We start from the raw sequence: 27,708 nt of genomic DNA, 5'->3' as shown, positions 1-27,708 counted from the left end.
TCAACCGGCTGTACTGCACTGCAGAATCACAAATGGAGGCCTTTCACGCAGCAAAAGTCAAGCACTCGCAACGTGTCAGTCACACTGCAGTATAAATAAGAACACAGCAACAACCCAACCCCATTCCTTCCCACCGGGTAAACACATAGATACAACAAAAAACAACAATGTCACACCACCCCCATAAACATGTGTATCTCCTCGCCTCCCACAGCCATGATATCACATTTCAATTAAATCCCTGCCCTCCCCAACAGTTTGCGTCAACAGCTAGGTCTTCTCAGGCATAGAATAAGAATAAGGCCTGGCACTCCCCCTCCACCTGTACTCACCCAAAGGTTCACACTGGGCAGGGGTGAGGATCGTGCCCCCAGCAGTTCCTGTGATGTTCCTGCACTAGTGTCGATCACCAGCTGGGCTTGTGATGGACTTATCAGCCACCCCCAGCAAACTCGCACACCTTACCAAATTTGTGTAAGTTCCATGTCATTGGTAAATCAGATGCTGCCCCGAAAAAGAAGCTATGTATCCCCTTGTCCATCGGAGATTGTTCCCCTACCCCCCGTCGGACAGCCGCTAGATGCTAGATAATCAGATGTCTGTATTCAGCATAGATGAATGTGTATCAGTCGCATCCAAAGTACCAGTCTTGCTCCGGGCACTCTCCTCAACCACTTCCAGTGTGACATCTGCCTGCACCTCTGTGTCTCACTTCTTCCTTGCTGGTCATTCCCCATCTCTGCCACTCAGCTGAGCCATTGGGTCTACCCCTAGATCTTGTCCCACGTGAATCCTCACCTGGGGCCCCACCAGGTCCATGGCCACCCCTTCGGTGCAACCATTCCCAAGTTTCCTCTGGGGAGGTGAAGAATTGGGAGTAGCCCTGCTTGATCATCTTCAATTTCACCGGATAGAGAAGCATGTAGTGCAGTGCCAGCACCGGGAGTTTCTGTTTGACAGCCAAACAGGATTTTTTCTGGGCCTGAACCCTTTGGGTATATTTGGGGAATATACGTATCGTAGTACCTTCAAATCTGGGGTTTCCATTCTATCTGGCCCATTGTAGGATAGCATCTCTGTCTCTGCAATTAAGTATTTTGGCAATAACCACTCTCAGGTAGCCCCAGTGGTAGGCACCTGACCGACACCCGATGTGCTCATTCAATCACAACGAAGATCGAGAGCACCTCACTCCTCATCAAGTCGGTAAGACATTGTTCAATAGACAGTTCCATGGTGTCCCCCTCCTCCTGCTCTGGAAATCCTACAAAATGGAAATTACAATGCCTGGCTCTCTCTTCTGGGTCTTCCAGGTGCTCTTCAAGGTAGGCGGTTCACTGCGATAATGTGAGTACATTGTCTTCAAATCCGTCACCTTTACCGCGAGCGCCTGCACTTTGCCCTCATTTTCTATGGAGTGCTCAGACACAACACTGAGGTCTACAGTGAACAAGTTAACTTTAATCGTAATAACATCTATTTTGTACTTCAGAGCCTGTTTGGAGCTTTCTGTTGTTACCAGGATTTGTGATTCCGTGGTTGCAGCGTCCAAAGATGGGGTTGCACCCCGCTCCTCCGTTTGTAGCGGGCCAGTCCTGCACGCACCAGCAAAGTGATCCATGTGCAACTGCTGCGACTCTGATATTGCCTTGCCATGCAGCATCATGGAGGATCACAGTCAGCAATGGGATGGGTATAATTGCAGGAGAGTTTCGTCAAAGAGCCAATGACTATGTCTCACCAGGGAACTATTGCAGATGGCAGCGGAAGATTCCACTCTGGGTTCAAGCCGTAAGGCTCCCCTCACCCTACACTCCATGGGCACGAGGGAGACCAGAACAGGCCCTATCCTCGACAGGATGCTCCCTTTAATAAGCCTCACAGCAACTTCATCATGCGTCAGGTCTCAGCTCAACGCATCTTCAGGACCGCACCCGCGGGTCACACTCTCCCAGACACCGAGGCTCAGCCCCCAGTCCATGCCAGGGCAACTGTCTAATCTGTGTGGGAGGAGCAAGAGGAGACTCCCTGCCCACCCCACACCATCAGACCTCGGCTCACAGTCCCCCAGGCTGCTCACCTGGTACTCAATGCTCCTCCGGTACGGCCGTGCACCAAACCACGCCTTCCGTAGACTCCTCAGGGGTCCCCCGGGCAGGCCACAGCAATAACCCTCACAGTCATCTAGGGCCCTCCAAGGGACTTTGGCTTGAACAGGCCGCCTCCAGCACTCCACTTCTGGACCAAAGCTCAGCCCTTCTTGTTAAATGTTTACAGGGCCCAGAACCTCAGAAGGCCGCCATATCTGGCCCACACCTCGCCCAGCTCAAGTAGTCACTTCACTCCATCAGGAGGGGGGAACCAGCTCACAGGGGTCTGCTCAAGCGCTCGAGGTCACGCCACCACAGGACCCGGCCCCGTGGGCTTCTCTTCTCTTACGCTGTCTAGTACGGAGCTGCAGCTCCCAGTTGGCCCCAGACAGGCACACAGCAACAGCCTGGGGAAAGTTATTGTGGGCAATCCTCCCCAGGATTCAGCAGGATTGCTTAGGAATGCGGCGAGGTGCTGGGCCGCTTCCTCTTAACATTTCCAATCGGCCATCATGCTTGGCCATGCCCCCCTTTTTGCTTAATAGCATTCATCCATTTGAACATTTGGGACTGTACCCTATAATGCCCATCACTTACTGGTTGCCAGGTGTCACATAGTAACCTTTGGATTCCCTGTGTCTAGTGTGCAACCCTTCTGTCTAGTGTGCAGCTGTTGATTTATAAACAATATAGGTATTTCTCAAAGGTGTCAGGCGCTTGAATGGCATGGAGCCTGGCTTTCTGTATTCCCTTTGTCCTGGTCCCAACATCATACATTTAGGCATATTTGCTAATAGAGGCTGTCTTAGTGGCTGTGTAGGAAATGTGGGAAAGTATTGTGTTCGCAGTGAAGATTTTAGAAAAGGAAAATGGAGGTGGCATCATCATGGCCATGATAGGGGTGTAGAAGAAACCATTAAGACATGCATAGGTAATGTTGAGTTGTACGTTGGTGAGCACTCTTTGTTACTTACGGAGTTAGACATTGTGTACAGCTATAAAGTGCAGATTTTTTCTACTGTTATGTTATGTTATATGGGTATTTGTAGAGCGCATGGCTACTCTTACGAGTGTCCCGGCGCTGGTTTTTCACTCTCACTACAAGGTGTTCTTTTTCTTCATTCACTGTAGGTGTCATTACCCCTGTGAAGGAATGTAGCACCATTTCGTTTCGGAATCCTACAAATCAGAGAAAGACAATTCTTCACCAGTTTCTAGTGAAGTATTTCCAGAAACAAACAATGTCTAGGAGGGTCTTTCATGAGTTACCCTGGCACTTGAAGATGAGTGGCAACTGGAAGGATTTGTATGACTTTCTTTCACATCCCGGGTAAGCACTGTGAATTATGGGAATTGTAGTCATAACTAAAGTAGCTATAATTCACACCCTCATCATGCACTGTTTATTACCTCACATTTTACATCACTCATGACAAGTCCTATAACATCATTGATAACATCACTGACGACATCTGAAATTACATTTATGACGAGAGTGTGCATGGCAAGGACACAAGTCATAGTTACTTCAAATAACTATAACTGTCGAATTTCATTGATTTTTAGAGTTTAAAACGTTACGTTTAACCTAACTATAACATAATTTTAACCTTTTGTTTTTTTCAATGTAAAATGGTTTTTAACTATGTGACATTTGCCTATACAATGTATTGTGGTCGCAATTTGTGCCTAGCTTTTGCAACCTGTTGTTTTCTATAAATCGCCCTAAGTTCTGAAAAGGACTGATTTGATGTTTTGCACTCTAAGAATCTTGGGGATTCCAAGAAGAGAGTCATCTTACTACTTTAGCTTCTGGATATTTTGGTTTCTTAACTTTCTCTCAAAGATGTCCCAGGGAGCCATCATTTATTGCTTTATAAGCAATGAGACCGGTTTGAAATTATAGCAGTGCATCTAATTGAAGGCAATGAAGTGTACTTAAAATCAGGGCCAATGTGATCCACACTTCAAAGGGAAGCAAACTCTGACTCTGAGGTCTATATATGGGAATTCTTAAGTGCTTCACACCAGATTGAACCAAAAAATCACACACAGCACTGGTGAGGTAAATTGGATGCTGTTGTCTGTGGAATTACTTCAGGGACTGTCTCCATAACAAAACCATTTAATAAAAAACATGGGACTGCATCAGCAGTAGGTTCTCGAAGAAACATACCATCGACCCATCGAATCAAATGGTCAACCAGTGTTAACATATACCTTCACTGAGTAGGCAGATGTGGAATGGTCCTAAGAAATATAGACAAACTTTTTGCCAAGCTTTAATATGGGTTACAACAGGATAATAATGGGGCAAAACAGTTGTTACATGTTTTTCATTCTCCATATTCCCCATATTTGTGGAACTCAGTTTCCACGCTTGGCCACCAATACTCTTTTATGATTGTGAGAGGGCCCCGGACATTCCTCTGCCCACACCACCCCAACAAACCCGGGAACAGACCTTACCCGGGAAGAACAGCCTCGCGTACTCCCGCAGCATGGCCGCAACATTCCGGACACCGGCCCCGCCCCCTCGCGCTCAGACCAGGCCGGGCCGTGACACAGCCATGGGGAACGCGGAAGTAGGAGGGACTAAACCCGGATGTACTTCTCCATCACAGGTGAAAAGGGGCACCGAGACTAAAAACGGACGCACATGTGCCGGAGGGGAGAAAGAAAGGAGCGGAGCGGAGAAGGAGCAGCGTGAAGAGGAGAAGGAGAGGAGCAGAGCGGAGCAGGAACGGCGCAGAGAGAGTGAGGAGAGGCGGAGTAACGAAGAAGAAGAAGCCCAGGACGAGACGTGGTGTGAGGACTGGTGGACCACACAGGAGGAGGCTGGAGAGCGGCCGCAACCCGGGAGAGTTGCGGCGGGGCCGGTGAGTGGCTGAGATACGGGGAAAAAACGGGACAGGGAGGTGGGTGGTAGAGGAGGGTAACGGGGAGGAGGGTGGTTACGGGAACAGTGGTTTCTTTACTCCTTCCCTTGTTTCTGTCCTCTTTCTTTGGTGTTTGCCCCTTCCTCAACTTTCCACCCTCCTAAGAGAGCACACCAAGGTAGCAAAGGAAGGCTCCGGTGGTCGGGTCTGATCTCTTTGTAAACGTATCGGCAATCTTTCTATACAAAACCCTTTTGTTTTTTCCCTCAAGAACCCCGGCACCCGCAAATAAAACTTACGCCCTGCACTTCCCCTAAACACCTACCGGGTGTGGTGATGGACCTATGGTTGCCGATAGGCGAGACAGGCCAGAGTCCCTGACGGCTTCTTGTTTGTTTTTCTTGTCTCTCTCATGAGCCTCCCTGGGAAAACCACACAGCCCATCCCAGAAACGCCGTTCACCGAAGGGGACAGTCCAGACTCAGCGGAACGAGAAGGGACCCGAAGACCTCGCCAGGACTCCCTGAGACCCGCACCGACCGGCACTCTTCCTACCTTGTCAATAAAAAAACACCAACTGGCTCATTATATACAGCCTCCGCGTCTGTTTTTCCGGTCCGCCGTCCCACAATGATCTTTTTCTTTTTGAGAGTGCACCCAAGATGGCTACTTTGAGCCATTTCTATGATTTTATGTGTTAATGAAGAGGCGGTTAATGGTTACTCCAAAAATAAATGAAACCATCTATTTCTGACAGTTCATCAGCAACTTTCCAATAGACCTACAGGGCCGGTTCAAGGCTTCTTTGCTTTGTCCACCCACAAACATCAGATCAAATACTGTCTGAAGACTGTCAATGTAAATCAATTCTCTTTTCCATTCCTCAGTGCTCTCACAAACTACGGTGTTGACCTCACAGCTTACAATGACGCAGTGCTCGATGGCATCAACAACCTCATCTAATTCACTGACAATGTGAAACCTAGACAGGCAGTCAGCTTGCACGATGCGCTCTCCTGGAACATACTGAATTCTGACATTGTGTTCCAAGAGATTGGTGGCCAACCTAGCGGATATTGCAGTAGTTTTCTTTATCCTGAATCCAGACAGAGGGCCTGATTAAGATATTTTAGGACGGGTTACTCAATCACAGTAGTGACAGATATCCCGTCCACGGAAATATAAATTCAATCACAACCTCTGGGATTTATATTTTGGCGAATGGGTTATCCGTCACCGTTGTGATGGAGTAACCTGTCCTCTGAGATCTAAATCAGGCCCAAATATCTACTAACGGTGTGTGATCAGATTTCACCCTAAATTGTCGCTTCTTAACATAGGAATGGAATTTTTCCACCATTCACACACAAGCCAATATCTTTCTCATCATCTATACAACAGTATCTATGCTCAAGAGGCCCTAATGTGTGGAAGGGAAAACCAATAATGTACTGTTGGTGACCATCGACAAGTGAAAAGTATACATCCAAACCAAAGGCAGTCACATTCACCATTATGTCACTGACTCCTTTCTGTGAAGGATTGAAATGCAGGAATCTGTGATCATTATTTTGATTTTTGCAAAAAAATTCAATATTGCACTTTTTATTCCACACAAAACTAGCATCCTTTTTTTTTAGCTGCAGTTTAAAAGGTTCAGTCAATGTTGGCAAACCCTTGTAGGAAATCCAAGTGGAACTCACTCATGCCATAAAAGCAGCTGCTCTGTATCACTGGGAATGGGAGCATTGACAATTCTGTTCACTAATCCTGGTTACTCAACTTCGGGAGCACTGAGCACACATTTATCTGCACTTAAAGTCACACATCTTCCCTGTAAAGTTTCCCAGTTGAATTCAATGGTCACGTTATGCAGAGGCAAACTTTCACCAAAAATCAATATATCGTTTTGGAATGCTACCACTTTAGGGATCTACACAACATATCACATCTAAATCTTTGAAGGGCTGAAGCAATCAAGGCTAAACCGAAAAGCATAAAGCAGAACTGGTAGATGTCAATTAGCGTGATAATGGCCATGTATGCCTGGGTCCAAAATAATCTAGTGATAAGCAGACATAAGGTTCAACTTGGTAAACCACTTGGACTGATCCACCTGCAATAATGGATCCTCAATTCTGGGAAGTGGAAAACTCTCTATCTACAATGCCTCATTCAATCTCCTGATGTCAATGCAGACACACAACTCACCAGACCTTTACTTGCAAGAACAAATGGGGACACCAGAGTGTTGCAGCAACATGCTAAAATAACACCTTCATAGAGCATGCTCTCAATTTGTTTTTGAAGGTCATCACACACACTTGGGAGAACATTACGTAACTTCTTCTTCACTGGTACACAATTTTTTCTTCACCTTGATGACATGTCTGCAGTCTGAAATGTTTCCTAAGTGATTACTAAACATATCTTTGAACTTTTGATACCAAGATTTTACTTTGTCATTGTTAACTACAGAGACAGGAATCACTTATCCTGTCTTAACAACATTTTTAAATTAGCCTGTGGTAACACCTCAATACATTCAAATATTTCCATGCAACATGAATCTTGCATTTGATGGAGGGATCCTTGAACACAATTTCAATATAAAAGTACCAGTTGAGATCAGTTCTGCTGCCCTCAAATACCGCAGTAGTGATACCCAGGGGTTGCAAAACATTAAGTTTCTAACCGCGCTCATAGTTCTTATAGGACGTTATTGTTATTTTTTTTACCAGATTCCACCAAACGATCTATAGGTGTTTTGTCTAAGGGTCAGTTCTTTTCTGGGACTACTTCTGTATAATCAATATCAACTGCTAGAACCAAGTCCTCCAACTTGTTAACACTTTCAAGTGGAAAAGAGGAAGGCCCAGGAACAGGGCTGTAGCACAAGCCGCAGTAGAAAAAGCACTTTGTGCACATCCATGCATTGTGTGGCAGGCACCATGTGGTGCCTTTCACATGGTGCATAGATGTGTGGGGGTGGCACTACATGTGATCCCATGGCCACTAAGTAGTGGCCCACGGGGGACGGGGACCCTGCTTGGGGCCCTCAAAGTCCTTTTCTGACTGCCTTTTCATAGCAGTTGGACCACCATGACTAGGCAGTAGGAAAGGGACATCCTAATCCCTACTGCAATGCTGGCTCAGGCACTGCTTCCTTTCCGACTGCAGACCTGACGGGATCTTGGATCCTGTCGGAGGTGGTGGTCTTTCCCCCGACCTCTGCTGTCTAACCGCCTGCATCCAAATGCGGCGGTTGGACTGATGGCCTGTGTGTAGGTGTGACCACCACTGACAGGCTGTCGGTGGCGGTCCCACAGACATCGTAATTAGGCCCTTAAACTGAGCAGGCTATATTTTGATAGCACACATCGTTGCACATGAACCCAAACAAAATCTATGACAAAATATTGTGAACAACGATATTGTGACACATAGGTCAAAAATACTGAGGAACAAAATATTGCCAAAAAACGTATGAATATTGACATTTTAATATATAGAACATTATTAACAATTTATTTAAAATATTTAAAAATAATAATATAATCAAAATGATATAGTTTTAGCAGGTAATATAAATGACATATATACATATTTAATTTAGAAAATATAAATACAATAATTAAACATTATTTAAATACAGTAAGTTGATTATAATAATAAGAATTTAAAACAAAAGATAAACTAACACCTGCATAACCAAAACATAGGTGTAACCTAATTCATAAATGAAATTTAATGCAACAAATTAATACATTGGACTAAATAAACATATAAAAAATATACATAACTGGTATGCGACCATGCTGAAATGGAGTACTTCAGAGTCCACTGCGATCCACAGGGAAGAAGCTAGGGGCTTATGTAAACCCCCATGGCGCAGAAGTGGGATGCCCTCGTGTGTGAGCTACAACTCTACTCTGAGGGATCCGAGTAGAGGGAGTCAGGTAGCGAGCTGTGACTTTCCTCCCCCGCTTCACCTTGCATTTGAAGACTGTGAGAAAGTGCTATCTTTCTTGCATGGTATGCCCCCACTTTTTGCGGAATTGCTGAATGTACTTTGACTGAGTGTGCCCTGGACTCCTGCCATTTAGGTGCCCAGGGCCTATGTTCCTTACCTAAAACCTAAAACCCAAATTGGCAAACCCTAGCCACATGTCAGCCCCTGGTAAATGGTACCATAGGTACCCAGGGCCTTGTGACCAGGGAAGGCCTCTAAGGGCTACAGCACTATTTGTGCCACCCTTAGACGCCCTGTACCCTAACACACACACACTGCCCTTGCAGGCTGAGTGTCTGGATACAAGACAAAACAAAGAGTCGACATGGCACACATCCCGGTGTGCCATGCCCACAACCTACAATGCCCTGGCATACAGCAGCCACCCCTCTAGCTGGATGCCCTATGCCAGTGGTGTGGGCACAGGAGCATGAGCCCTGTGCCCCTACAGTACCCAGGTCCATTCCTGGGCACTGTAAGTGCAGTGCTGCCATTTAAGAGTATATGGTGCTGGGAGCTCGTCAAACATGAACTCCACAGCACCATAATGGCAACACTGAAGACTGAGAAGTTTGGTATCAAACTTCTCAGCACATTAAACCCGCACTGATGCCAGAGTGGGATTTAATGTACAAAGCACTACAGAGGGCATCTTAGAGATGCCCCCTGAAACCTAACCTACAATCCACGTCTTGTCTGAGAGGCTGCCTAGGCTTCCACACAGCAGACATGTTGCTGGACCCCTGGGTGGAGAGCCCCCCGCTCTCCTGGGCCTGCAACAATGCACATCCTGGGCGAGGTGCTAGGTCTCCTCCCCCAGGATGGGCAGGGGGAAGCTTCAAAGGCATGCCGCCTTTGTGAGCTTCTCCAGGCCACTTGCTGTACTCAGCAACTGGCACCCACCGGTTCTGACCACCACTCTGGCGGGAAGACTGGCCGGAAACTCCAAGTAAGGCCAGGGGATGTGCCAGCCCTGCCAACCCCACCCCTCAGGTGGGGAAGACGAGGTGAAGCACATCTCTGGGCTCTCGCCATCTTGAAGATGAGTAGCCCTACCCAATCAGGACTAGGCCACTGCCCCCCTCCCACAGGAGAGTGGCAGGATAGGGGGTGTACCCACCCCAGGCCAGGGACCCAGTGGTCCCTGCCCTTTACCTACCTGTAACGCCCCTAAATTTAGTATTTAGGGGCACCCTGAACCTTCCTTCCTCATATTCCAGATTCTAAACTAGCAAAGAAGAACAAGAAGAAAGAAGACCTGCTGTGCAGCTGCTAAGAATAGGAAGACACCAACTGCTTTGGCCCCAGCCCTACCGGCCTGTCGACCCTCGAAACTGCTCCTGCTAAATCCTGGCACCTCCTGTGGCCAGCAGCCTCACAAACTACGGAGGACCTGGCTACCTTGTGACTCTGAGCACCTGGGACTCCCACGAGCAGTGGCTCTGCTCAAAGCAAGTTTCTAACCCCTGGCATCAGCCCGGAACCACAAACCCTGCACACTCTGCACCCGCCAAGCCTGGCCTGTGCCGGAGTGGACAAAGACCCCGAGGACTGTGACCCCGAATCCGGCACCCAAGGACCCACCTCGACGCTCCTGACAACGCCTGCAGCCTCAGATCCAGGGACCCCCCCAACCGCGATCAACAGAGAGTAAGATTTCCCAACATCAAAGGGCACCTCTGCACCCGGCGCCCTGCGGCCCCCTGTGCCCGACTCCTGGGTACCTACCTATCCTCCAACTACCCAACTTACCTCTCGAAGTGGTGGTGGCACCTGAAAAATCTTCGTCCCCGAGCTTGCAGCCTTTGTTCGTCCTTGAGCTTTTCCTTTGAAATCCATTGAGCGCCTGAAGGCTCAAAAGCACCCTGCACCCAGCTGCCTGAGTGGCCCTGGCAGTGCAACTTCTACTCCCATCTACTTTCCCATTTGCCCTGAGCAAGTGACCAGAAGCCTAGCTCCCACAGCCGCGTGGCCTGCTAGCTAGGATAACATTGGGCCTAACTCACTCTGCACCCGGCTGCCCCTGTGCCGCTGAGGGTGTATCAACTGTACTTACCTAACCCTGGGAGACCCCTGAGTCTGTGCCCAGGACCTTAACTCACTTTTCTTCCATAGGGTAACATTGACTGGCTTCTTCTGAAATTTCTTCTAAGTGTGGAGTTTCTAAACTTTAAAATATTCACCTAAAATAAACCGAGTAAAGAAAATGGAAATACTCACCTGCTATTGGAGAGATCCCAGTGCTGGATCTTGGTGCCCAGCACTGACCCTGAAAAGTACTTACAACCGTACTTACCACTTACTCAATTTTCTCCCATAGAAAACCACTGACTGTTTTTCTGTGAAATTTCTTCCGTCGGTTTTTGCAAACTACAAATATTCTTTAAAAATCGTACCAACTGTGAAAACGCAATTACTTACCTGTTTTATATAGATGCCCCAGTACTGAGCCTGGGAGCCCAGCACTGGATTACAAAAGTAACGAGAACATACTTTACCCGTAACTTGAATTTTCTCCCATAGGAAACCATTGTCTGTTTTTCTATGAAATTTCTTCTAAGTATCGATTTTGCAAAGATCGCCTGTGTAACTTAAACGCAGTTTCTCAACTGCTTACAGGTGATACACTAGTGCTGGATCTAGGATCCAACACTGACCTATAAAAAGTAACCATAACCCCACTTACCTGCTAAGTGAATTTCCTTCCATAGGATAACATTGGTAATTTGATTAGTAAAAGTTTCTAAGTGTCAACTTTTAAAATAGCAAAATATTGCTTAAAAATCAGAACAGTAACTAAAACAAATGTATTCACTTGTTTCCGGGAACTGCCCCAGGACTGAATCTAGGATCCAGTCCTGGAGTTAGAAAAGTAATCCTGAAAGTAATCAATTGCAACAAAACTGTATCTATTATCTGCAAAAGTCAATTGCCTTTTGCAAAGTATTTAACTAAAGCATCTCATTCTGAGAAAGTATATTTTGATAAGTATTGTTGGTTCTAAAATAAAACAACCATATATTTTTTATATAAACCATTGGCCTAGAGTTCAGTTCTTGAGTGTGTGAGACCATTTGCTGACTGAGTGGGTACAACAAATGCTACACTGTCCTCTGATACTGCTTTACTGCTCGACCAAGCTACCACTTTAGAGAGTAAGGTTATATCTAACTTTAAACTCTGCCAAACCTCTGGGGACTGTGGACTCTGTACACACTGTACCTATTTGGGAACAGTATATACAGAGCCACTTTCTCACAAAGACATGCTAGAGAGGCCCCCGCCCTCACCAATTCTCGCTCTTCCTACTGTGTGCAAATAGAGTGGTACTAGACCGCTGTGTGTATGTCTGATGTGGGTTGCGGTGGGGGAGCTCGATGCCCGCTCCATACCATTGATGCACCTCCCTCCTGGGAGCTATAGATACCAGTACTGGAACTGCTCGTGCCCTGCTTGTGGCCAATTTGTGTCACTGTACTCAATATGCCATTGTCTGCTTATACATGCAAATACTTAATAAAAGTGTTTAAAAAATATATATACATAAAAATTAAACAATGTAAAAAATTAATCATATCACAACTAACTTTAAAACTAAAATTAACCAACATATATTAAAGATAACATTTATCACAATTAATTGAAAACTGAAATTATTATTAAAGAGTAAAGGTACAATACGAAATTACTAAATATTTAAAAATAATACTATGAACATAAAATGGACAATGTTAAAAAAATAACAACAATAAAAAAAACGCAACACTAACAAAAGTGTTGGACTTCAAAGGAGTCTAATTAAATAATCTAACTTCAATTTAAGCAAATGTAGGAACACTGTTAGAGTTTGGAGGGGTTACATTTACTATCCCCACTCTACTTGTAACAACAGCAGAGAGTGTGTTGGACTTTGGAAGGGTTTCATTTATTATTCCCACTCCAATCCAAACTACAGTAGGGAAAGTGGTGGACTTTGGAGTGGTTACATTTACTATTGCCACTCCAACGTATGCAAAAGTAGGGAACGTTATACTTTTGAGGTCTTATATTTACTATAACCTTGACCCCAGTAAGAACTCAAATAGTTGCACAAGAACTCTGTGCATGATTGAACTCACATGCCCAAAGGCTCATCAGTGTGTAAGACCTTAAAACTCCGTAGTAAGGAAAAAGGTGTATTGTACATCAGAGTAGGATATTCCTAAGTAGAAGCAACCATCCACAATTTGTTATGGTTCTCTGCAAAGGTAAGCTCATTGCACACGCCCACCACTACAACACCCTTTTACTGACCCCTGAAAATATCATATGCATGACCAAAGCATATTGTGTATAGTATTGTGCCATTCAGTCAGTGTCTTTAGTGGATGATTCCTTTCTATGCTCATCCCTGGCCAATTGCCAATCTCACTGTTCCACTGCAGGGATGTTTGAACTACAATACTGCTCAGTCTTGCCCACCTTGTACTCCAAGAAGGCTAAAAGCCACTCCTGAGAACACTGGGGCAAAGAAGAATTGTGCACTGCATAACACCCTCTCTTGGATCTGGTATGGATTTCTCTTATGCATTCAAGTCCTGAAGAAAGTAGAGAAACAACATTACTTCTTAATCTCCTGAATTATTTACCATACTTTATATGATATACCTTTTAGAGTAGGGTAACACTTCAGCTATATTTGCTTCTGAATACAAAATTGTTTACCTACAACTTATAATTGGAAATATTAGCCTAAGGTCTAACTCCTCTGAGTGTAACGATATAGGTAGGCAAAACTAATCCTTCAGTTCCCTTTACAAATATAGAATGCAGTTCACAATACGTTCCGAAAGGCAAATCAAATGCTTAATGCAAAAATGTTTTAGAAGGAATGAGATTGACACTGCAAGTCAAAAAAGTAACTTCAATTCTATAAAGTCTATAACAAACTATAACTCCTTTGATGAAGAATTTCATGTTTATACGAAAAATGACGGAGGAGCTCCAACAACAAGAACATTACACAGGATCGTCATAGTGAGATTCAATCTTTAAACTGAGCGAGATGCAGCCATTGGGAAGCAAGGTTCTTCTAGGTGAGCACCTTGATATGCTAGAGTTCAGAGATGGCTGCCACACTCTAGTTCATGTTCTTTTCCCATTAGACACAAGACCATCATTGCGTGAGCGACATCTTGGTTTGTAAACAGACACTTTTTTTACCTTCCATCTTAAAGTACAGAATGTTACTTAAATTTGCATTCAATATGAATTACAAGAAATCACAATTAGAGATACAATGTTCTGAATAACTAAAATGTAAGAAACTGTAACTGTACCTAATGTCTATGTTTATCTACCTTTGATGAATGCTTGACTATTCTAACCACAAGTGATGCGTAAAGTGTTGATGTTTCTGACACCAGCTACTGTAATTTGCATCAATCTTTGCTGTTCCCAAATGTAGTCATCGCAAACTTAACCTCCGCTTTGCGATCCGTGAAGATTAGAGGCTTCTTTCCCATGAGAATTTCTAGTTTGACGGGGTGCAACATGTTGTGTTTCACATAGGTGTCTCTCAAGAGTTTCTTTGCTGGGATGAAGGCCCACCTTACCTCCTGCACTGCTAGTGTGAATTTGAGGTACATGGAGAGGGATATGCTCTTATACAACAGTTCCACCATCTCTCTCGCTAAATGCAGCACCACATCACAGTTTCAATAGTTCAGCAGTCTAGCCATTTTGGGTCTTTGACGGGCACCAGGTGGAGTGACAGAGTGAGCAAATGATGCATTCTTTCTACGATTAACAGGTCTGAAATCTTCAGTCTGCCAAACAGTTCAGCTACAAATGATTCCAGAACTTTCTGCATTTGAAGTAATTTTTCGGGATGTGTTGCTGGACTAATCTTTGAGGTCGGGGCCTGTTGTTCCACCTATCTGTCTTTGTGGTGTGCCTGTCTTTCTGCTTCCTAAGATTTATTTATTTATTATTTATTATTTGAAAGGTTTTATAAAGTGTGAACAAGACCCAGAACGGGTATCAGAGCGCTGTACAGAGAGGACAATTTGCTTTGCCATGGGGAGACAGTAAAATTACAATACAGCAAAGGTAGCATAGGAAGGACCAGGTGAAGGCCCTACTAGAAGAGACTGTGCAGTTTAAGCAGAGCACTACACCCCAAGAACGATACAGTACATTTCAAATCGAGTACACATTTAAACTATATTAGAGAGAAAGATTGTCAGGCATACATTTCAATACACAAAGTAAAAAAGTTTGTCAAGCACTCGAGGGAAGTGATTATCATAAGAACATAGAGGCTATTGCTGTTGAAGTTCTTCCAAAAGTAGCCATTTGACTTGTTTCCTAAAAAAAGCAGTTGAGGGGTCAGTTCTGATTTCCTTTGGAAGGGCATTCCAGATTCTTGGCGCCAGACCTGAGAAGGTGCAATTGTAGGTTCTTTTTTTGTTGAATTTGGGTGGTTTCAGGAGTAGGGTATTCAAGCTTCTTAAGTTTCGACTGGAACCAGAGAGCTCGAGTTTCTTTGCCAGGTAAACAGGGCTATTGCGGTGAATAGCTTTATGTATCAGACAAGCAAACTTGAAGCGGATCCTTGCTTCAATGAAAGCCAGTTAAGTTGAATTAGGTCAGGTGTAATATGATCATGCTTTCTGGAGCCTGTGATTAGTCTGGCAGAGGCGTTCAGAGTAGCTCTTAGTGGCGCTAACCTTGCTTTAGGAAGCCCTGCTAGGGTTACCAAGCCATATCCAACTCGCAAGATAACAAGTGATTGGATTGCTGATTGGACGTCCTCAGGAAGTAGGAAAGGTTTGATTTTCCAGAGAGTGTTGAGCTGATGGTTCGCACTCTTAGTAGTGGCCCTGATGTGTCCTTGCATGTTTAGAAATTTGTCCAGAGTGACACCTAAAATGCAAGCGGAGTCCACCACGTGGAGGGAGTAGTTGAGTGCAGAGATATCTTTGATCCAGTTTTGCGTTGGGGTCTCTTGGTTGCGGAGTGTAATCAGGAGAAATTCTGTTTTGAGTGCATTTAGTAACAGATGGTTATGTGTTAGCCATTGTTGAGTTTTTTGGGTACGCTCCATTAAGAGTTTTAATGTCATCTGGAGAGGAGATCTTCAAATACAGTTGCGTATCGTCTGCGTACATATGGTATTGAATGTTTGACCCGTTTAAAATAGCAGTTAGCGGTTCCATGAGGAGATTGAAGAGGGTGAGCGAGAGAGCAGATCCCTGAAGTACCCCAATAGTGACTGGGGTGCTTGCGGCCAAAGATTGTTTGACTTTGATTCTCTGCGTTCGATTGTGCAGGAAGGAGGAGAACCAGTTTAAGACAGGGCCAGATAGCCCCATCCTATATTGCAGAAGGCTAATCAAGATGATCTATCCTTTGAGGCAATGTATCAATTTATCCATCAATGCACTGCTGATTATTTATCTCAAATAGTAATAAGTGAAAAATGCCTACAAGGGGTTTTATTTCAAAAAAATTAATGATTAGTTATTCTGAAGTTATTTAACGAGTGAGTCTAGTTACATCATACACCCAATTGTCATCTGACAACATCAATTAATGAACATAGAAAGCATAGAAACACGGGAATATCTTTTGATCTATGTACAAACTTATTTATGTAGATGAATCAAGTTAAAACAGGGGGATACAAATGAACAATCAATTCAGCAATAAATCATGAGAGAGGTACAAATAAAATTGATCCTACAGTTCATGAAAATGACATCTATTCCAATGGAATAAAAAATGACATATCTCCTAATGAGAATAATAATCACTTGCTCACAGTAATTGTTTCAGAAATAGATGGTGGAGTTGACGTTTCGGTCTTTAAAAGGCGTCAGTCTAACAGACCATCATCAGGACAATAAATATTGCAAATGAGGAAGGATCCTTTTTCCTAATCTTAATCATGGAGATATAGTTGGTGCTGCTTAAATAAATTGCGCGGCTGGTACTGATCAAAAGATCAAGGTTAGGCTAAACTAATGGCCATAATTAGCAAAGCAGTCCAGGTCAATGGCATCAATGTAAGAGGAAAAGGTTGTTCATCCAGTACCAGATTGTCAATGATATTTGAGGTAAGGCGTTATCGGAAAGCTAGCGTCAGTCCTAGAAATCACACGGCAGAAGGGCCTTTGTGTTTGAATCTTCACGGACTTGATGGTGAGAACGCATGTGTTTTCTCAGTATGCTTGCCTTGGGTCACCCTTGTCCATTTTTGCCACTGGCTATGGGGCTCGCTGAGTCAAGTGGGCATGGGCAAACAGTAAGCTGATGAGACTGCAATCAAAGTCCGCCAACATGTCTAAGGATGTGCCTGCTATACTGTCCAGTGAACACAAGAGCAGCAGCGCTCCCTGCGCTTCCATGTCAACATTTGAACTCTGTCCACCCCAGACAATTGAGACATGTAGGATTTTGTCAGAGTTCGCATCACCAACAATGCTGTCTCACACTGGTGTCCCCATCCTCCAGTATACAGTCTTCACGTTGCCAGATTTTCCAGCTTAGCATTATTTCCATGTGGAGGCCCACCCGTTTGCTTACAATGAATGTGTCTCAGTCATACCAGGTATGTATTCAGGCCAACTCTGGGCAGTTTGACCATCAGTGTATCGATTCATCCCCCACTAAGGGGCTGCAAACGGTTGTTATCCCAGCCACCTGAAGGATTGCAAGTCTACCCATCCATCTGCGCACATCTCCACAGCACAGCATGGGGCTCACTTATTTCCTGGGCTGACCCTCTTCTCCAACTTACCATTGTAGTGATAGCCTATAATGCTTCCTGCCCCCAGTCCTGCAGAGAGTCCTGGTTGGAACCAATATTGTTCCACAATGGTTGCCCTTGTCAAACGCTCCACCCAGCTAAGTGTCAGCTCTGCCAGCTCCTATGTCCTCCATCACAGTGGCTCTCCACCACTTTGCTGACCTTCTGTTAATGCAAGGTGCTGCAGACAGCAGAGGCAGCATTGGCAGCTCACCCAACATGGCAGAGCAAGCATTTGCACAACCTCAGATTTACTACCTGTCCCTGTCAATGCCAGGCCTCCAAGGAGACACATCACAGTCCAAGTCAGTCTTCACTCCTGCCCATTCCTTCACGTCTCTCCCACAGCCAGGTCAGCTCTGTTCCACTGGGTTGATTTGAAGATTATCAATTATCATGGATGGTTGAATTCAAATAATGCTGCGGAGCTGGCCATCATCCCTCCCTATCCTCCCGAAATTATTTTTTAAGAGCATATGTATTGGTATTGGTTCAAAACCATAAACCCTTTAACATGTATTAATTGTGTTGCAACTTCTGATGCATAGTTATAACTTCAGATTAATAGTGATAGAAAGTGAGATCGAAACTAAGGAGGCTAATGGAAAAATTGAATCGTGAATTTGTCCAGATTTGCGAGTGTGAATAGAGTTAAGAATGCCTCACAGTTGTGTAACCTAACACTTACTGCAAGTATTTTTAATTTGGTGCTGACGGACCTCAGTAAGTACTGATGTCTCATGCCCACCAATGCTATTGCATATTTAAATCTGTGTTCAGTCACTCACTGACACACATGGCAGCCCTATCATACTACCCCTAGTCACAGTATTTTGTTTAAACTATAGTATCAGGATCCATGGACATTAGATTTTAAGTCAGTGAAGCTGGGCGAGGGGGTGTCTAGTAACAATGCATGAGTTACTTGGCCTTCAGTACCTCACGGTGATTTTCACTGATTTGGAGGAGCCCTCATTACAGGAAAGGTTGGAGACCCCTGATTTAGAATCACTGCTTGTATGGCAATACTTACCCCACTATGACCACCTTATTTGCCTCCCACAGAGTTTAGGGGTTCTAACAAGATTGTTCATTGTTGATGAAAATACATCTGTCTCATGTCTAATTTCACCCCTGAATACAGTGTCATGGAGAGCACCATTGGGGAGATGCCTGGAGAATGCCCCGTGGGGCTTCTCTGATAGATCAAGTGCAAGCATCACTGAAAATATGTTCCACTCGGTTGGTCCATGAACAAATATCGTTAGTGATCAGCCACTATTTCGACCTGAACCAGGTATCATGGGAGCTGGAAATGCAAATACCTTCTCATAACATTGGGTTTCTCACAAGCAATATGTCTTTCAGATGGTCATCTGCGATGATCTCCTCTAACTGTTTTGCAGTTACGGGTGTCAGTGCTTAGTCTCTCTTCACTTGGATTAAGCACTACGTTGAAGACACCTCTCCATATAACAGATCTAGGATTGAATTGTAGCATCTTGTTCCACAGCTCTAGCAAAAAGTTTTCTCTGTCTACATTTGGGCCATAAACACAAATGATTATGACTGGCCAGAGTGTGTAAAGAATGTATAATCTAGCCCAGAGCCTAGATTCCATTGCTTGCACCAGATGTGTCACGTAGGGAGACCTATAACTATTTCATGTCTATTCAAGTAGACAAGGACCTGCTGTGTTTATCACTGGTTGGTTAGCCCACGTATGTTACATATGATGAGCTTAAGTGAAATCATTGCGCTGTGTAATCAGGTATAGGAGTGTATCCGCGTGTTGACTGTGAGGTAAGTCAGCTCTGTTACCATGTGCTAAAATTGGCAAATAGTGAGTAGTGACTGTGGTTTGTAGCAGGTTTCTTCTCAATGTCTGCACACACACTCTGCACCATTCCTTGACCCACCACATACCTCTCACCCACTCTAGCCATCCAACCTTGCCAGGGACATTAACCATAACCAACCCCCACCTACATACACCCAAACACACATTACTTTTGAAACAGTATAGCTCTGTCTGCGGTGCCATTAGTGAGGATGAATGGAGGAAGGCTATTGAAGAAGATGTAGTGTTAAACAAGATTAGAAAGCTCTTCTGTTGTGAACAAGGGTGGAAATTACACAAAGATTTAAACTCATTCAAACTAATATGGTCTGAGTTGAATGTGATAGATGATCTACTTAGAAGAGGGAATAGGTTGATTGTACTGTAGAGAAAGGTTACTGAGCATCATGCATGAAGGACATTTTGGAATGTCGGCCATGAAAAGAAGAATTAGGGTAGACTTTTGGTGGCCTGGTAGGGACTTTCAAATTGAACGTTATGTTCGTGATTGCATAGCATGTGGATGTAGCGACAAGACCCATTCTTCTGAGGACATTTTTAGAAGGGAGGGTTGCCCTGCCGAAATTGTCACTAATAATGGGCCCCAATTCATATGAGTAGAATTTGAGACTTTTCTTACCAAGTGGGGCATCAGACACACTACGACGCCAGTTTATCATCCATGGGGTAACGGCCTCGTAGAACGCTTCAATAGAGTTTTGGTTGAGTGTGTTCAGTTAGCATGCAGGAATAATGGAACTTGGAGGAAACAAGTTAAGGACATGTTGTGGTCATATCGTACCACACCCCACTCAGTGACAAAGGAAACACCTTTTTCTTTACTTAAGGGAAGAGTACCATGTTCTGTGGCTGTACCAGCTTGGATGAACAGAGCTGGGAAATATAATGCCAATCTAAATGATGTGCGGGACAGAGTGGAAAAATACCAAAAAGGGTATTGTCATTGTCATAACAAGAACATTGTGAAGGTTAAATGTTGTTTCATGCAAGGGATGTTTGTGAGAGTGTATGTGGGAGACAGAGCAAGAAAAGGTTGTTCTAAATGGTCTTCTCCAAAAAAAGTTGTTCTAGTTAAAGGTCATAGTGTAAAACTGGATGATGGTAATTGGTGGAATACTAGAAAAGTGTCACCATGTTCTGATACTGAAGTAGCCATGTTTCCCAGTTCTCAAACAAAACACCAATAGATGTAAAACAGGTCCTCATCCTGTTAGAGTACCCACTCCAAGTATTAGAACTAATGTGGGACGTTCATGTACTATGCCTAAAAAGTATGAGGACTATATATATACATAGGGGCAGATTTATAAGCCCTGTGCGTCACTTTTGCGCCGCCGTTGCGTCACTTTTGTGACGCAGCGGCGGCGCAAAGCCAGCGCCATGCTGCGGCAGATTTACAACGTGACGCATCTAGGGAGATGCGTCACGTTGTAAAGCTTGCGCCACATGTGGGCGTACCTTCACAGGGGGGGGCGTTCCGGCGCAGGAACACCTCCGAAAAGTGGCTGAGTGAAATCTACAAGATTTCACTCAGTCACTTTTCCGGCCATGCTGCGTCAAATCCCTGCGCCTGCTTGAAGCAGGCGTAAGGATTGACGCAGCATTGTACCGATAGGGCACCCCCGAGCCTTGCTGGAGCTGCGTCGCGCTTGCGACGCAACTCCAGCAATGCGCTGCCCTTCCGCTATCAGATGCGTCACGCATCTGTTTATCCTTGCGCCACAATGCGCTGCATTGTAAATGCGGCGCATCTATTGTGGCGCAAGGGTAAACTTGCGTGACGCATCTTCCCTGGTGCATCCATGCTGATTTGCAGGGATGCGCCAGGGAACATAAATCTGCCCCATAGTTTTTTGTTTTAAAAAAAAAAAAATTTAAGGAAGGAAGAAGTGTTGTATTCTTCATTGGTCATCTTTGTTTATGTTAATAACATTTGTATGATGCCGTTGAACACTGCTGCTCCTTAGCAACCAGTCTGCCTGGGTTTAGAGTGGAATGTAGAAGGCAGAGGGTTGCAGTTGGACTGGAGAGCAGTTGTGTCCCAGGGGTCAGTCCATATGTTCTCAATAAACCTTCTATGCTACAAGAATACGTGTCCTGCCTCTTAAAAGTTGCGTCAGGCATTCTAGGTTTTGCTTTATGAATTTGTTAGCTTGCTTAGGACTTGCTATCACATGGTTTCACTAGTATGCAGAGCTTTGCGGGATGGAGCAAACGGTATCGTACCACTGCCTTTTGTAGTGTGTGCTTTACTGGCAGGAATTTTCTGCTCACTATCTGGACTGCAATTTTGAAGTCCGGGTAGGTAGAAATGGTGATGGTGTTGCCGTTGTATTGACTTTCTTCCTTTACCTACCAAGTCTCAGAACTGTGTTGCCATCTTTAATTTAAAGAGACATGTGTGAGATGGGTGTGACCCTCACGATCCAAGTGCCCTTTCGATTGAGAACGGAAGGATAAAGGGGGCCTCAGCAAATATTTATAGGAGCATTTAGTCTATGTACTCTGTCATTCTTCCTATTTTTGTTGCCTCCTGGATTTTGCCCCATAGTCTTGCTTTGTGGTTTTGATTTTTGGCTCCTTGTACTTCCTTGTACTTCTAGTACTTTCTCCATCTGGAGTAGCCTCTCATTTTGCCCTTTAATTGTGTCCTTGATATCCGATGTGCACTGCTGCAACATGCATCGATTACCATCACTGTTCGCTCCCTCTTGTATACGTCCAGAGGATCTGTGAGAATATCTATCTTGGAATACATTTTTTCTAAGTTATGTTTCATGTCTAGTGGGAGTACACAGATATCTGAGGCTTTGTCTGCTGCTAGCTGAACTTTGGCTGCTGTACTTTCAGTTGTGTCGCCAGCCCCAATCTGCCTGCCAGTGTACCGTGTCCCAAAGGTGATCTTGGCTTGCTTCTCTCATGCTGCCCTGTGGCACCTATAGAGAAGCAGGGGAGCTGCACAACATAATCTCTCCCCGCACCTCTTCTGGAACTCTGGCTTGCACATGCTTCAAATCTGATTTGAGTCCCTTGTTACAGTGGCTGTGCGTTATGCTGGATAGTCTGCTCGAGGATCAGTTGGTCATCTGTGGACTGCCCGAGGTGACCACTGAATGCCCTGTGTTCCCTTTTGCCAGTGTCTTATGTGTTGTTGCTGATCCCACCACTCTTTGCGATCACTCTGTGCTTGGGCAGGGGACACAAGCAGATCATTACATTTTTTCGCACTGTACTGACGTTGTTACAGAAGGTGCAGTGTGCACCCCTCATCTGAATATGTCAGCAAGTTTAATGGGATCTGTTTGAGTACCGTAGCGTTTTCATTTGCTCCAAATGGTGGCAACGAATCATCGCCTTGCATGCCTGATTAGGTTTGTGTTGAGGGCTGGGGACAGTTTAAGAATTCCTCTGCTTGACTTATTGCCCTGGGGTTTCCACTTTGGTTGGGGGCAATCTTATCTGTATTTTTTATAGGTTATTTGGTCAGTGCTTGTAATATGAGTACCTCAAAGGACCCACTAAGACCCTGATTATGCCTTCCAAAGCCGCAGTCAGACCGCCCGCCAGATTTGGAGTTTTCTCCTGTGTGGCAGGCTTTGTGTTTGACATTCTCAAGGTGGTGCCCTGAAAATGGGCAATGCAATGGAAATGCCAAAAACAGTTCCCGCATGGCATGGACAGCACTCATGATAGGATGGTCGGAGACTGTCACGCCCCCATGAGTCTGCGGCCCACACTGGTGGAAGGCTTGTGCCGCAGTCGCTCTTAAACCCTAACACTGCTGTCCCTCAGATTAGAGCAGTGTTGGACAGCCCTGACTTTGCCTTTCTCCCTGGGCTCTGATCACTTCTCTCCCCATGTAGGCCGCAATCGATCAATCTTTCATTTACTTCCAAGATGGTGGCTAACCTCCGAGCCATGCAGCACTCTATGGCAGAACCTCGTCCCCACCTTAAGGTCACCCAAATGTCTGTTAGTACTTCAGTGCACACTCCTGTTATATGGTACTCCTTTTGGCTGGATATTCACTCTAAGGGCCTTATTATGGCCGCCATGCCAGCGTCCCGCTGACACATTGCCAAAGCCATAATGTGACCACCCACCGGATTCCAACAGGAATCCATGTTGGACAGTCCTGCAGGGGCTGGCCCACGGCGGTGCATTTCTGAGGTTCATACGTGAGCCTTAGCAAGGCATCTCAATGGGGAAGCCATTGCATGTTCCTGCAGGGCATGGACTGCCAAGTCCGTGCCCTGCAGGAACTGGGGGTGCATGCATCCCCTGCCCCCTGCATGCATCCCCTGGTGCAGAAGCACCATAGGGCCTGTAGGCCCCCCTTTTGTTTCCTCACCACCACACTTTATGTCAGGCTTACCGCCATGAAAACTGTGGCGGTGAGGATACCCCTGATATGCTTGGCGGTGCCGCAGAGGCAAAGCCTCAATATTAGGGGCCTCAGACCGCTGCAAGACTGTTAGGGATCGTGGGTCCCTGGCAGCAGCAGCTGTCCCAAGGTGGTCCGACCGCACAACTTGTTATAGGGCAGTTGGACCACTGGTGTGGCAGTAACCGCACTATCACCGTGGGTTTGGCGGCCCATTGGACCACCAAACTCAAAATAAGGCCCTAAGTGCTGAACCATGCCAAACGCCTTCCGCAGCCAGCAGAGCTCCACTAATGTGCAGCCATCTTGCTCCCCCACTTTTTGAGTAACTTTAGCTTGTAAATGGGGAATAGCAAAAAGTAGTAAAGTTACTCAAAAGTGTAAGAGTAAATTTGCTTGTAGTAAATTTACATGCACAGGTTTACTTTTGTGAATAACCCCCAATGTTTATAGACCTCCAGAAAGTGTACCTGTTCCTGGTATTTTGAGACAAGTGCCAGAGATGTCTTCAGGTCATGGCGTGTGGTAATTTGCCAAACAACTTACCAAATAAACAATTATCCCAAAATAGAAAGGATTGCTCACATGCAATTGGCAATGAATGTGAAAGGTGATAAGTAAGATCCAGTTGACAGCATATTAGACATACTTATAGTGAGTGTCCAGGCTCAAGTGGGTTAAAAAGATGAGGCACAGTTTTTAAGGAACATATATAGTTGTTAGTGTTGTTTGACACATATCGCTCACAATTGGAATGCTATTGCAGCTCATTTAATGGTCTGTGGATGAATTTTGTTTAATAGTTCTGAGGTTTCTATCCCCAACCTGAGTACGTTTTTGGAGATGTGTTATTAACAGGGCAAGCAATGAGCCTCTACGGTTGTGTCAGATGTCTCATTTGTGTGCATAGTTATTGCCCATCAAATGGATGTTTGTATTAGGTAGCAAGTGGGTGCATTTGCTACCAGGCCCCCTAGTAGTCAGTTTGTTACATATGTCAAACAGTCGTGGTTGTGTCATAAAGTCTCTTTCACATCTGGCCCAAAATCACTTATCACAGCAGAAGACTTTAAAACAATTGTCCAATCACGAGTCCTTGCAAGAGTGGAATAAGGCAATGCTTTGCTGACAGGTATCACCAGAATCTTTCTTGCTTCTTTAAAAGCACCCCTTCATGCTGCTACTTCTCTAGAATCTATAACTAGAAGCTCAGAACACATGATCCCAGTCGTGGTCACTGAGTTGGCTACTCGTAGTGTAGAGAAGCTTCACATATGTATAGTTCATAAATCTATGCAAGTTGAGGCAGCGCATAAGTTGTTATTGCAGGGCATTCTTGCTCACCCCAAAACACAGACACTCTCCATTTATAGACACAATCCATTAGGGAAACCAACAAAAATTAAAATAAGCCTTTCAAGGAAGCATGCCTTAAGTCTGGAATTTCATCCCTCCTACTATTAGTACAAAACCTTTCTAAGTTGATTTTAAAAGTTAAAAGAAGTATGAGTATAGCTTTGCATAACTCCATCCCCTGAAACAGGAGGTGGAGGCACATTTATGAGTGTAGGTTACTACAGCTAAAAAGGAGCAGTAGTAAGTCCAGCACCCTATAGAAAATAATCGTAAATTGAAAACAAATGATTTTGACTTTTCAAAAACATATCTAAATTAAATTGATTGTTAAAAATTGTAAATATTTTTTTAATCAATGTTTTTAATGATGAAATAGTTTAATACCTTTTTGTATTTTTAAAAGCGAAATGTAACAGAATTTTTTAAAGAAAAAATATACATGAATTTTAGTTAATTCTATACTTAACTTTGTGTGCTTTTTATTACATACTAAATAAATATAAGCCTTTTACAATAGATAGGATTTTTTGAAAATCAGTCTTTAAAAATGTATTTCTATTTAATTATGTATGTATTTGAATTAATTTAACAGTTATTAATAATTAAGTAAAGATAAGTTAATGGTGTACAACTAATACTAGTAACTTTTCACATGTTGGCGGAGGTCTTGCCCACCGGGGCAGGTTCTCTGTATAGCAAAGTATACGGAAAAGTGTAAAAGTTTGTTAAATTAAAAAAAATAGAATATCATTTACATTTAAAATATTATTGTGAAATAATTTTATATATTTATTTTATTTTAGAACAATAAAAAAAAGTTACATCATTCATAACTTGTCAACAAAAGGAGGGATAGATGGGTAGGTTTAACGAGGTCCAGTGTACATACCCAAGCAACTAGTAAGACAAAAAGGGTACAAAGTTCCTCATACAAGTTAAGAAAAAGTAGTGATTTCAGCACAAAATGTCGTTTGCCATGAAAACGGAGGGGGAAACCCTTTAGTTGGAACTAGGGCCCTCACACACCCAGCAAGCTAGGTGTCATGCTTCATCATTTGAGCCTGCCCCTCGTCAGGTCGGCGCTGCAATTCCTGACGGGCTCCCAAGATTGGGGCTCTTTGGCGGGGATCTTTTGTTCCTGCCGAAGGGTGCTGTGGGGGTAAGGGGCCCTAGGATGTGTAGATGTGGTGTAAGAATAAAATAGGTACTGTTAGTCCACAAGAATTGTGTTTAATAAAGTGGTAAACAGCCTAATTAAAAGGAAAGTGAGGTGACACCTAGCTTGCTGGGTGTGTGAGGGCCCTAGTTCCAACTAAAGGGTTTCCCCCTCCGTTTTCATGGCAAACGACATTTTGTGCTGAAATCACTACTTTTTCTTAACTTGTATGAGGAACTTTGTACCCTTTTTGTCTTACTATCATTCATAACTTACCTTAAATTTAAAGTTTAATTATTTGAATATGATCAATTAACATTGAATTTTCTGAAAGTATAAAGTATAAACACAAATCCCACCTAAAGAAATACATATTTTGTATCACAAATTATTAAAAGTGAAAAATAGAATTAATTCAAAGTAATTTTATTATATTTTATAAAAATGAATGTTTCTTTTTTTTATTTAAAGAAGGTTATGAAACTTTGTAAAATGTACGTAAAAATGGTTTTATTCTTATATTATTTTTTAAGAATTAAATTAAATTATATTTTTAACTAGTTTAATTATTTTATTTTAATTGAAAAATATTTCCTTTGGGGTTTTATTTTATTCCTCTACTTCCATTGTTTTCTATTGGAGAGTGTTGCACTTCCCGTGGCTGGCCGTGTGTGATGCTGAGTTTACTCCAGCTCTGAGTTGGAGTACAGTTACAACTGTTTTAGGTCCTTTTTGTCTGTCTTAACTTTAGAAGTGCAGTTTTTGAATAGGAAGAGGCTTACACTTTTTTGGGTGGCTGCACATACCTCCTACAAGACCTTCTTAGTCCTCTCTTTACCCCTCCCCATTTTGTAGTAAGTATTTCTCATTTTCCAGCTACGCCCCTTTCTCCCTCCCACACTTACAAATAAAACGTATATTTGCGTATGGGAAGTCTTTGTAGTAGGGGGATGGAGATCTCTGCACAGAAAGTGACAGGAGAGACAGGACCTCTGCACATATGTGTATCAATCTCATGTTGTAGCATGTTTGTAATACTATTGTAGTACTCCAAAATGTAGTTTGTAAACAGGCTGCTAGGTTTCCATGCTTCCACAGCTATGACCTGTTGCAAGAGTGTCACCTTGGACTGTAAATCTGGAACCCTCCTGAAGAAAACCTGAAAATTGTTTTTGTGAA

The 27,708-nt window shown here is 44.0% G+C and overlaps 1 protein-coding gene across 1 annotated transcript in view; it reads left to right on the top strand.

Moving 5' to 3' along the window:
• The window catches only part of LOC146855455 (putative tetratricopeptide repeat protein 41), a 380,695-nt gene that overhangs the window by 189,669 nt on the left and 163,318 nt on the right, over positions 1-27,708 (top strand). The window contains exon 7 of the mRNA XM_085651143.1: positions 3,222-3,420. Coding sequence (XP_085507269.1) covers positions 3,222-3,420 — 199 coding nt within the window. The remainder of the gene's footprint in view (positions 1-3,221; positions 3,421-27,708) is intronic.

The sequence above is a fragment of the Triturus cristatus genome, chromosome 4_1, assembly GCF_964204655.1.
Source record: "Triturus cristatus chromosome 4_1, aTriCri1.1, whole genome shotgun sequence".
Lineage (NCBI taxonomy): Eukaryota > Metazoa > Chordata > Amphibia > Caudata > Salamandridae > Triturus > Triturus cristatus.
This window is presented reverse-complemented; position numbering and strand designations above follow the sequence as displayed.